Raw genomic sequence first — 12,382 nt, forward strand, 5'->3', positions numbered from 1 at the left:
GAATTGCTTTTCTAGAAGTGTCTCCTAGAGTCAGTACACTGCCAGTCAGTTTTTGTAACAGCTTGAGATCCAGGCATCACAACATAGCATACATTTATTCTTTGTTTGTTTGTTTGTTTGTTTGTGTGCTACAATGCCTGTGTGGAGGTCGAAGGACATCTTTCTGGAGTGGTTTTCTCTTTGCACCATGTGGGTCCCCGGGGGTCAAACTTAGGTCCTTCAGCAAGAGCCTTCACCTGTAACCAGCCCTGTCCTCATTGCCTTTTTAAGAATTAATAACTAAGTCTGTTTTTCAAAGTGGCTGCCATTTCTCCTTCCCACGGAGCAATGTAGGATTCCAAGCGCTCATCACATTTAATTACAGCCACTGACTGTAGTGAAAATATTAACACACCTTCATTTATATTCTCGATAAGAGTGATTATCATCATTTTGGGTGCTCTGTGACAGTGGCTCTGAGCCAGTGCAAAAGCACACGGAGGTCTGAAAATCTTTCAGTTAAGATTTGGCTAAAGCAAGCGTCCTTTCTAGTTCCTTTAGCTGCATATTGCCTTGGGTAATCATCATTCGGATTGTATCCTGTGGAGGAAGAAAAGAGAATCTAGTCATTGGGGTTTTTTTTTTTGTATTTTTTTTTCTTTTGGTTTTTCATGACAGGGTTTCTCTGTGTAACTCTGGCTGTCCTGGAACTCACTCTGTAGACCAGGCTGGCCTTGAACTCAGAAATCCACCTGCCTCTGCCTCCCAAGTGCTGGGATTAAAGGCGTGCGCCACCACCGCCTGGCATAGTCATTGTTTTACCAGGTTAACCACAGCAACGTTCTATTATTGTATCTGCTACATTCTACATTCAAGAACCAACAGTGGATGGCTACTGGATGTAGCTGTGGGCTTACCATGCCCAAGGCGCTACGTTCAATCCCTTCACCAAAAGAACCCCCAACAAAAGAGAGCAGTAGTAGGAAGCGGAAGGCTGGACGCTAGGCTACACAGTACACTGTCAGATGCTGCTGCAAAACAAATGTAAAATACCCAGTGGGAGCTCAGCAGCGATCAAAATGACCCACCTCAGCGGCATATTCCAAGATGTTCGCTAAACTTTACAGGTTCAATACTACACTGGGGACAAAGGAGCCATGGCCCCCGCGTGGTCTTGATTCTCACCTCTCCTGTGGCACTTTTGTTCCTTTTAAATTCTTCCCTGGCCCAGTCCTGAAGGTATTTTCGGTCAGAATCACTCGGAACTTGCCTAATCGCTCGCAAAATCTTTCTGTAGAGGAGGAGAACTTGTTGCCTTCTCATGAACTGCTCAGGGAAAGAGAAATACAAATTACTCCATGCCCACCGGCTTCACCTCAGCCAGCAGAAATGACCCCTTTGGTCCTCTGGACCAAACAGAACAAGACGAAAATCGAAGTTCATGTCGGCGGTTTTTCGTGGGTAGGGCACACCTGTCGTCGCCGCCCTCGGGGAGGTGGGAGGTGGGTGTGGGCAGAGGCTGGACGCCGAGGCCCGCGGTGGCTGCGGTGAGCCGGGTCGCAGGGAGAGGGTTTCAAAAGACCACACAGAAGGAAGAAGACAACCCCCGGCGAGCGAGTGAGCGAGCGGAGCTACCTTCGCGGGCACCGCAGCCTCGGTCTACACCAACGCGGTTAGGACCACGCGGGCCTGCCAAGGCGGTCACCCGGGGCCCGCGGGGCTGAGAGAACAGCGGTACCTGCTTCAGCGTCAGGGCCGCGGGAGGCAAGCGGGAGGCCGCCATGTTGCCTACGGAAGCAGCGGTGGCTCGAGAGCGGAAGTCAACCTCGAGCAACCCGGAAGCGGAAGTAGGGGGACAGGCGAACCTGGTTCCTAGGAGACGGACGCGCGCGTCCCGGGTTCCCGCTGTCACCTGTGGTTTTCCGCCGAGAACGCTACAAGGAGCTCATCGCCCGGGAGCGTAATGGCTTTACGGGAGGGGAGAAATTGTGTGCTTTTTGAACACCGTTGGTGTGTATAGCTGAAAAGACTGTCATTGTACTAGCAAGTTCAATTTGCATCCTGCCAGGTTTTCTTTTTCTCTAAACCTTAACCTAGAGCAAGCGGGTCACCTCGATCGTCGCGGCTCCGTGCACTTTCCCTAGCCATGAGGCCTCTCGCCTTTTTGGTTTCGGCCGGGACACCACATACTCAGAAGTCAGGTTATCGAACCTCTGCTGGATTATTATTTTCCGAGCAGTACTATGTGAAATCAACGTAGAACCAAAAATGTCGAGCTATGCGATACTGAGCATCTATCCGATTGCTTCACTTGTGATCTAAGTGTTCTATTCCCAGCTATGGTTTCATCTCTGAACCGTACAGTGAAGCGACCTCTCCCTCGCAGGTGTATCATTTATTTGTAACTGCTCAGAACAGCTCCGGACGCATATAATTCTAACTTTAGGTGTTTAGTTTCTCAGGCGTTCTGACTGTGGCTTTTTTTTTTTTTTTTTTTTTATTTTTTTTTTTTTTTTTTTTTTTTTTTTAATTTTCTCTAATATGGGATCTTGAGGGTCAAACCTGTATTATCATGTTTGGAGGCAAAGCACCTTTACTGTCTGAGCCATTTCAGTGGCCTTTGGATAATTTCTTTATACATAGAGCTTTAACTCTACATTACCGTATTTCTTTCTCTTGAGACTTTATAATTTTATCTTCTACTCACAGCTGTTGTAAAATTGTATTATCCTGATCAGTTTTATATTTACTCCACCTAAGTTATTTTTATTTATGGCACAATATGGATCTAAGCCACTAGACTAAATATTCAAGATCATGTATTAAATAATTCACAACTTTCTTTGGTCATTGTAGTAATCTTTTTGACTGCAGAGTCTTTTAGGGTCTGAATAATCTGATCAGTCTTGCTTTATTTTGGACAAAAGATAAATTTTTTTTTAAAAAAAAATTTATCAAGCTATAAATTTTGCTTTTTGGTTGTTGTTCTGGCTGATCCAGTAGTTTCTTTTCTTTTCTTTCTTTCTTTCTTTCTTTCTTTCTTTTTTTTTTTTTTTTTTTTTTTTTGAGACAGGGTTTCTCCGTATTGCCCAAGCTGTCCTGGAACTCACTCTGTAGACCAGGCTGGCCTCGAACTCCGAAATCCGCCTGCCTCTGCCTCCCAAGTGCTGGGATTAAAGGCGTGCGCCACCACTGCCTGGCAGTGACTTTTAAATATTTGATTTCTAAGAAGGGGAAGTGTCTTAGGATTTCTATTTCTGAACAAAACATCATGACCAAGAAGCAAGTATCGGAGCAAAGAGTTCATTCAGCTTATACTTCCACATTGCTGTTCATGACCAAAGGAAGTCAGGACAAGAACTCACACAGGGCAGGAACTTGGAGGTTGATGTAGAAGCCATGGAGGGATGTTGCTTACTAGATTGCTTCCCCTGGCTTGCTCAGCTTGCTTTCTTAGAAAACCCAGGATCATCAGCCCAGGGATGGCACCACTCACAAGGAGCTAGGCCCTCCCCCGACTTGATCACTAATTAGAAAACACCTTACAGCTGTATCTCATGGAGGCATTTCTTCAAGGGAGGCTTCTTGCTCTGTGATAGCTCCAGCTGTGTCAAGTTGACACACAAAACCAGCCAGTACAGGCAGGTACTTGTTCTTCAGGATCATTAGACTTACAAGGAGAATATAAGGACCTGTGGGGCCCTGTGAGTAAGGTGTCAGCCATGGATTCCAGTCAACCCAGTTATGGAACCAGAAATTATCGGCCTTTTAAAATTTATCATTTGTAAGAGCCAGCTGGTATTTAGATGCATACAACTATGAATAAATCAGATAATATTTTAGAAAGCTATTACTTTTAGATACAGCCATTGGGACTAGCCCCATAGGAACCACTGTAACCATTATGACCTTGAGTCTAAATGGGAGAAGGGATATCATGATTTCCAACTCCATGTCTCTGCTTAGTTTCAGATGGGTGAGCCCACTGGCTTCCTGCTTTGTAGCCAGAGCAGAGTTGGAGAGCCAGACCCTGTAAATGTCTGAAAGATGAGCTTGCTCTGGGTGGACCTTCCCAGTCTGGGCTTCTTCCTTCTCAGGTGCTGGTGTTTTCTTTACCTGGATGTGGTGGATCTATGGGGTGCACCTGTCCCTTAGTATTTAGGTGTTGTCCATATTCAGCTACAGCTGACTAGCCCTGTGGCAGTCTCTGCCTTACATTATCTGAAACTCTCTTGGGAACTTTTAACAGAATCAGACCTTGGATTAGTTTTTCTCCTAAGAGAATTGGAAGCCAGAGTAAAGAGCATGGCCAATTGAATTAGTGTGCAGGTCCCATAACAGTTGGGTGGCAGGCTTAGGAACAGGGCTCCCCTGTGCACTGTGTTATGTCAACTTGGGAGATATTAAGGGTAGAGTAATTTGTCTCTGTTGTTTGAGACACTTAGGATATGGGCAAGAGAACCCTGTCACATGTGACATGAAGAGTAATTAATTTTTTCTTACAAAGAGGAAGGTTTCCTGGTGTGGCCTATGTGACTGGAGACAGGAGTGCAGACACCTGGCAAGTCTTACCCATACATCTTTATCCTAGAATGAGGCCAGCATGCAGTCCTCTGATAAGTTCTGTGTCCCATCTAAGGGAGCTACTCGAGCCTAGGTCTGTCCTGTCACTCAAGAGTACTGTAAACTTAACATATTTGATTAAATCATAAAATCTAATTTTATTTTACAAAACCCATTCTTATCCAAAATACTTTTAAAACCATTTTTATCAAAAATATAACCTGTGGTAGTTTGAATAGGACTGGCCCCCATACCCTCATGCGTTTGAATGCTTGGCCCATAGGGAGTGGTACTATTAGGAGGTGTGGCCTTTTTGGAGGAAGTGTGTCACTGTGGGGTCGGCTTTGAGGTTCCTATGCGCAGGCTCTGTTCAGTGTGGCAATCTCCTGCTGCGTGTAGATCCAGATGTAGAACCCACCTGGAAGTTGCAATAAACCTGCATTTATCCACTTTTACTCTTGTCTGATCTGGCCTATATTGGGTCGGCTGAAAGCCTATTAATCAGGATGCCTAACTCCCTGCCAAGATGATCCTGGACCAAGCCTCTGAAATTGTAAGCAGGCCTCCAACTGAATGCTTCCTTTGATAAAAGTTGCCTGTTATGGTATCTCTTCACGGCCACAGAACAGTGTGACAAGGACCTTAAGAGACTCAGCCCCAGCCACCATGCCATCATCAGCCACCACCATCACAGCCAGCGAGCTCTCCCTCTTGCTCTCTCTCTCAGAAGAGGCTTTGCGTGTCCTCCTCCCCTCAGCACGCCAATAAATCTCTTGAGCAAGACCTGTTGTGTGCTGTGATCTCTGAGGGGTTCTTTGGCCTCCATTCATCAAGGTACTCCTTCCACAGTAAAACCCTACCATCGGTGTTGTGTGACTCAGGATATCTTGGTGCCTGCATGCTCACCCCAAACCCCTTGGGGAGTCTGAGCCACATCACCGATTGCTGGGCACCCCATTGGACAGCAGCAATTGGTAAGGTTTCCCTTGGTTGGTGTAAATGCTTCCCTGGATCTGAGAGAGTGACTGTTGAGCATCCACCACACCTCTGGAATTTCTGGAAGTGGTCTTTGAGGCTCTGGTGACCTATTCCCTTGGGTGAGACTTCATTTTTGAGCTCTGTTTTCACCTTTTGGCTTCATTTAAAAGTCCTGGTGCCAGGGGCCATGTGTCTCTTCTGGCTTTTCAATCTTGACTCCTGTCCAGTGCAGGGGCAAGCTACTGAATGGCTGTCTCTTCCTTGTTTGGTCCCCCTGAGTCCTGGGGATACCTTGGACTTCAGGCTTTGAACTTTCCCCTCTTCTTCATCTAAGAGACCGGTGTAGTCTCTTCATCTAGTGTCCAACTTAAGGGTTCTAAAATTATCCACTTTTGCAGTCAAATCTGGCTCAATACCCTTAGATAATCAATCAAAACAGCCACCCAGGGGTCTCTACAACTTGCAGAAATGGAAATAAATCCCCCATTCCTTATTTCTTTTTTCACTGCTCCCCCCCCTTTATGTTTTTGTTTTTTTGAGTCAGGGTTTCTCTGTGTAGTGTAGCCCTGGCTGTCCTGGAACTCACTTTGTAGACCAGGCTGACCTCGAATTCAGAAATCTGCTTGTCTCTGCCTCCCAAGTGCTGGGATTAAAGGCATGTGCCACCACTGCCGGGCTCCAATTTCCCCCAATAAATGTCCTGTCTTTAAGTTATGGCTGCTGGGTCTGTAAGTTTGTTGCAAAGTGGGAGCAGGTCAAAGCAAAGGAGCAGGCCAGTTGTTGAGGGCACAAATCTACCACACACTTGTTCTCCCCTGCAGCATTTGCTCTGAACCTAGCTGCTCATCTAAAACTTCTAAGGTATGTACTGATCATTTGTTTGTGATTTTGATTCCAAATTCTAGAGTCTTGATTCTTCAGCCGCTGCTTCTCCATGGCCTGCCATGCCCTCCACATGGGCCCCTATGTGCTTCTCTGCCTCCTGCATCCTGTTCTGCCTCTGGACTGCTGCATCCATGTGGACATCAGCTCTTCTGTTCTCACAGCCCCCACCCCCAGCCTGGCACTCTTCCTTTTTCCTTGCTTCCTCCCACTTGGAGCTGTCTGCTCTGTCTCTGTGTCTTCCTATACTTTGTGAATTTCCTTGCCTTCCCCAAGGAGCTCCCTGCTAAATCCACAACTTCTCTATATCCGAGTTGCTCCTACAGTATTGGAATCCTCCCTCAGGTGGAATTTCTGGTTGTTTCTCCTTGTCCTTTAACCATTCCTCCCCTCGTCCTATGCCATACGTGTCTCTGGTTTCCGGAGCCAGCTTCTGGATCCTTGGGGTTCCCACCATGCGGACAACTTTCTTTCTCTACTAACTGTTCAAGCCTGCTTCCCTGACATAACTGTAACCTTTTATTTCATGCTTGCCAGCCATCTCATATTATTGCTGACAGAAAAATAGCTTGACTCAGAGCAGGGTCAATTTGACCACACACTTTGTAATGTTCTGAGGTTTTCTTAAGAAATTCCACAACCATAAGCTCCACTTAGAATCAATCAGAATAAAGGTCAGAACCAGCCATAATAGCTCGAATCATAGCCGACCACTGGATGGTGCTTCCTGCACTTGCACATAATAAACTCATTGCATTTTTTGTTATTATAAACTGGCCCTGGAAAACACTCATGTTCTTAGCTCCAGAGTCTAAAGCGGCAGCCATCCCTGATCGATCAGTCTTGAAGTGTGTGTTAAATAAACTATGTGTAAGGGTCCATGCTTCTCGAAGAATGATACCCTCAAATCGTATGCAACAAAAAGGGCATTTATTCTGCAGAGAACTTGCATGCAGGGGTCTACTATACACTGGGATGGAAGACAGAGGTGTGGACTTTGCAGGGTCAGTTTAAAGCCTGTTAGGTAGGAGTGGGTGACTTCTACCTTTCTTTCCTTTGATTGGTCCTCTCTATCTCCAGGGATATAGGTGGCTTTGTGATTGGTTAGGGCTCTGGAGGATTTGGGGGATTTAGCTGATGAACTGTACTTGGCTCAGGCTAGGTGGTAGGGCAGCTTTCTGATTGGCTGCCCATGAGGGATGGTTTTTCCTGAATTGACTTAGTTTGGATTTTTCCAGTTCTGGGAAACAGACACTTAGGTCTAGCCTCTGAAACTGCCAGTTTGCAACTTGTCATGGAGTCAGCCGGGCTCTGTCTAACTCTCATATGCTTGCTTAACTGAGATCAGAGTCTGAGTGGTTTGTGTGGCGATCCCTGACCATCAACACTAAACACACTTTCAGGTTCTCTTTTCTCCTGTAGGCTCCTGGCTACCTCTGGCTCCTGCCTGCAGTCCCTCAGCTTCAGCTATCAGCTCCCTCTTGGGGCTTATCAGAAGACACCCACACGTCTCTCTCTTCCTCCACTGACTCAGAGTTATTACAATAGCCTGGGCTCAGTACAGATCAATGTCCAAAATTTGGCAAACTTGATATCCAAATTCTCACAAATCTTAACTTCTGCCATAAATGATCCCCAAATAGCTTATATCTAAACTTACTCTGCTCTACATTTTCTCTACTTTCCACTTTTAGAGATCTTTTATTTCTATTTCTTTGTGCTATGCTCTCAAAAAAACAAAAAACAAAAAACAAAACTCTTAAGGTTAAAAACAAAAATCTAGAAAATCTGTAACAAAATTGGCTTTAAACTGTTAAGACTCCAAAAATCCAAAACAACCCAAGCAGGTACAAGAGTCCATGCAAAGCTTGATTTTTATTTGAATTAGGCAGCAAAACCTGACCAGTCAGGGACAGCAGCACAGACTCAAGAGCTTATTGCATCCTTGCATATTCATTTTAGTAAATAGTTAAGCAGGTGACAAAATTGTGCTGTAATCAGGCTGCTACCAATTCATCGGGGCCGCAGAACACACTGGGAAGCTGAACTACAGCACCCCCCCAACCCCCTCCTCCACCCCCTCACCCTGCCGGAATGTTAGCAGAATGTTAGGGCCTTTAAGCTTGAAAATCACAAATATCTGCCAGGTTACAGTTAGCACCAATCAGAATCATTAGTCCTTTCATGGTTAGCAACTATCATTGTCTTGGGTAACAAAAAATTGGAGAGGAAATTGGCTAGCCATCTGGGAAGCTCCCCAGGAGCCTGGGAATATGATCATAATTCCACCTTATGATCAAAATGGAGTCTGAAAACAAAATAAGTCTTATTTGTGTGATCCCAAATTACTTATAACAAAAGGATTATCAGTAAAAATTTATACATGGTTGCACGTATGTTTGTGTGTATGATTTAATTCTTGCTTAGTATACATTCATGTGCACGTATGTGTATATGTATCTTGGGTTTAACTCTGTGTGCATATATAATTTGGATTCAACTCTCTACTAAGAAAACAGACATTTTTAGAGGCTGGTGAGATGGCTCAGCAGGTAAGAGCACTGACTGCTCTTCCAAAGGTCCTGAGTTCCAATCCAAGCAGCCACATGTGCCATCTGAAATGGGATCTGATGTCCTCTTCTGGTATGTCTGAAGACAGTTACAGTGAACTTAACCATATGAAGGCTCACAACTATCCGTACAGCTACAGTGTGTACTCATATACATAAATAAATAAATCCTAAAAAAAGAAAGCCCAGACATTTTAAATAGCAACCATATGGCTCTCTCTTCTATCTTGACTGATGACTTCATTAAGATGGAAGCAGCCACATGGCTGGTAGCCATCTTTACTACAGTAAAGAGTACATGCCAAGTGACTTAACCACCATCTTCATATGGTCATGTGGTAAAGAACAACTGTACAACTTCTTAGTCCTAAAGATCTCTCTGTTTATCACTCTACCTCTCTTTTAGGCTAAGCAACAAGTATCAAAAATTTTGGATTGGTATGGATTTTTGTATGATTTAAAGTTATATTTGCTGCAACATACTATATATGTGATTGAACTCTGGTTTAATCTACTGTATATGATGATAAGAATTTAAGATTATAAAGATCTACACAGAGTAATAAAAGCTAGATGTATAACTACTTATGTCTTTGCTGTTTAATACTAAACTACTAGAAAATTTGATAATCAAGATTTATAAACACTTCAGCCAGGCTGTTGTGGCTCAAACCTTTCACTCTAGCACTCAGGAGGTGGAGGCAGATGGAAATCTGAGTTCAAGGCCAGCATGGGCTACAGAATGAGTTTCAGGACAGCTATAGATACATAGAGAAACCTTGCCTGGGAGTGAAGGTGGTTGGGAGCTGGGGGTGGGGGAGTTAGGGGGAGGAGTACAACCCACACCAATCAACCAACCAATCAAAAACCCTGTCTAGAGAGGCCAGCCTGGTCTACAGGACAGCCAGGGATACACAGAGAAACCCTTAAAAAAACAAAAGTCAAAAAACAAAACAAAACAAAAACCATGCCACCCCCCTCAAAAAAAAAAAAAAACTGTCTAGAAAAAGAAACAAGGGGGCTGGTGAGATGGCTTAGAGGGTAAGAGCACTGACTGCTCTTCTGAAGATCCTGAGTTCGGATTCCAGCAACCACATGGTGGCTCACAACCACCCATAATGAGATCTGACACCCTCTTCTGGTGCATCTGAAGACAGCTACAGTGTATTACACAGGAGCGAGCAGGCCGGAGCAAGAGGGCCCTAGGCCATCCTGAGTTCAATTCCCAGCAGCCACATGATGGCTTATGGCCATCTGTACAGCTACAGTGTACTCATACACAAAAAATAAAGAAATCTTTATTAAAAAGAAAAAGAAAAAGAAACAAGGACTGGTTAGATGGCTTAGTGGTTAAGAGCACTGACTGCTCTTTCAGAGGTCCTGAGTTCAATTCCTAGCAACTACATGGCGGCTCACAACCATCTGTAATGGGGTCCGATGGCCCCTTTACGATGATGTGTCTGAAGACAGCAACTGTGTACCTATTTACATAAAATAAATATTAAAAAAAAAGAAACAAAAGCCAAAACAAATAACCAAACAAAAAAGATTTATAAATTCCTAAGGTCTAGGTAGATTCACAACATGATTTAAAAATTTTATTTTGATACTAGACAAGCTTCACTCCAAATTTTTTTTTTTTTTTTTTTGGTTTTTCGAGACAAGGTTTCTCTGTGTAACCCTGGCTGTCCTGGAACTCACTCTGTAGACCAGACTGGCCTCTGCCTCCCAAGTGCTGAGATTAAAGGTGTGCACCACCACTGCCTGGCAGTATTTTTTTTAAAGCTAAATATAACAGGGGTGGAAAGTCAAGTCTTATAAAAGCTACTAACTTATTGTAAACGCTTAAATTAAGACTGCAATAGTTGCCTTATAAGTGATCAAATTCTTTAGTGTGTTCAAAACTTTACTTGTAGTCATGCTAAGTACTAATGTAATTAATTACAGGAATACGTTTTATTTAGCCTTCTGTATATTTTTCAAGGACTAAAGCAAGTGACTAGGAAGAAGGAACCTAGGGTGAGCGCCCGAGTAGCTAGTAAGTCTGTTATTTTTCATAATCAGGAGCTGCTTGGTTTGTATTTTCTGCTTACTCAGGTAAAATTTAACTTTCCCAGGTCTCTGATGCTGTTGATGACCAGGTCAATGATGGTTTTGTTAGTTTAACAGCAAGAACCACTTCACATGTGAAACCCAGGCCTCACACTTCAGTTTCCTAGAGCTACTATCAGGTCTAAACACAATTTACCTTGCTACTAGACCCTAAAAGGAGATATACTCACAGAACAGATTTCAATGTAATTTACTATTCCTTTATTTAAATGAACTCAATTTACAGTGACTGCTTTCAATAATCAACAACCTGTGTCTCAGGATTAATGACTGGATAGAAAAGGGTATAAAGCTATAAAGGTCTGACAACGTGGAAGCTTAAGTTGTGAGGGTCTAAGAGAGTGGCTTAAGGTGTGTAAAAGGTATAAGAAAGTGACTTAAGGCACATAAAAATGAAAAACGATTCTCAAATCTCCCTTGCTAAGACATCAAAAGTTCAGTTTAAACATTAATCAATGGAGTTCTGAGAAGCTATTAATCTAGCTCTGGTAAGCACTGACTACTATTATAGTCATGAGCTCAAGAATTTAAATTCCCTTTGGTTGTTTTCTTTTTTTAAAAAAAGATTTACTTATTTTATGCATGAGTACACACTATAGCTGTACAGATAGTTGTGAGCCTTCATCTGGTTTTGGGGAATTGACTTTAGGACCTCTGCTCACTCTGGTTGCTCAGGTAGACCCCGCTCCTCTGGACAGCTCCACTCCCTGCTTACTCTGGCCCAAAGATTTATTTATTATACATAAGTACACTGTAGCTGACTTCAGATGCACCAGAAGAGGGAGTCAGATCTCATTAAGGGTGGTTGTGAGCCACCATGTGGTTGCTGGAATTTGAACTCAAGCCCTTGGAAGAGCAGTTGGTGCTCTTACCCACTGAGCCATCTCTCCAGCCCCTTTGGTTGTTTTCTAGTATAGACTTAAGAGCTCTTCTCATTGTACTAACAACATCTGTCTAATTGACATGCACCCACCCAGTCTTCTGGATAGGGGAAAGTATGTTCATGCTTTTAACCAAAATCATTTTTGGGCCCCCAGGAATGGGTGGGTCTACTGCCTTTTCTACAATGTGGATTTCAGTATAGATTACAAATGGTAATGCTAACTTATCTAAAAGTCATCTTTTCTACAGGGAACTGGCTTGAATCCATTTCCCACTGGTCAGCCTGCTTCACCTATTCCTGAGGGTGTGAGCTCTCTCCTCTGTAATCCTGGAACTCTCCCAACTACCAGGCCACGGGCCTAAGTATCAAATGTCCTCCCTAGATAGAGTCACAGTGGCTAGCCCTAGCCTCAGCA

General features: G+C 43.8%; 1 protein-coding gene across 1 annotated transcript; it reads right to left on the minus strand.

Moving 5' to 3' along the window:
• Nucleotides 1–76: 76 nt before the first annotated feature.
• Nucleotides 77–1,809, minus strand: Lyrm2 (LYR motif containing 2). The gene is made up of 3 exons (XM_031366446.1): nt 1,718–1,809; nt 1,165–1,305; nt 77–579 (listed from the first exon to the last, which is right to left on the minus strand). The coding sequence occupies exons 1-3, from the start codon at nt 1,760–1,762 to the stop codon at nt 499–501; spliced, it is 267 nt and encodes an 88-aa protein (XP_031222306.1). The 5' UTR covers nt 1,763–1,809; the 3' UTR covers nt 77–498.
• Between the last annotated feature and the right edge of the window lie 10,573 nt (nt 1,810–12,382).

This window comes from Mastomys coucha, unplaced genomic scaffold, assembly GCF_008632895.1.
Source record: "Mastomys coucha isolate ucsf_1 unplaced genomic scaffold, UCSF_Mcou_1 pScaffold14, whole genome shotgun sequence".
NCBI classification, from domain to species: Eukaryota; Metazoa; Chordata; class Mammalia; order Rodentia; family Muridae; genus Mastomys; species Mastomys coucha.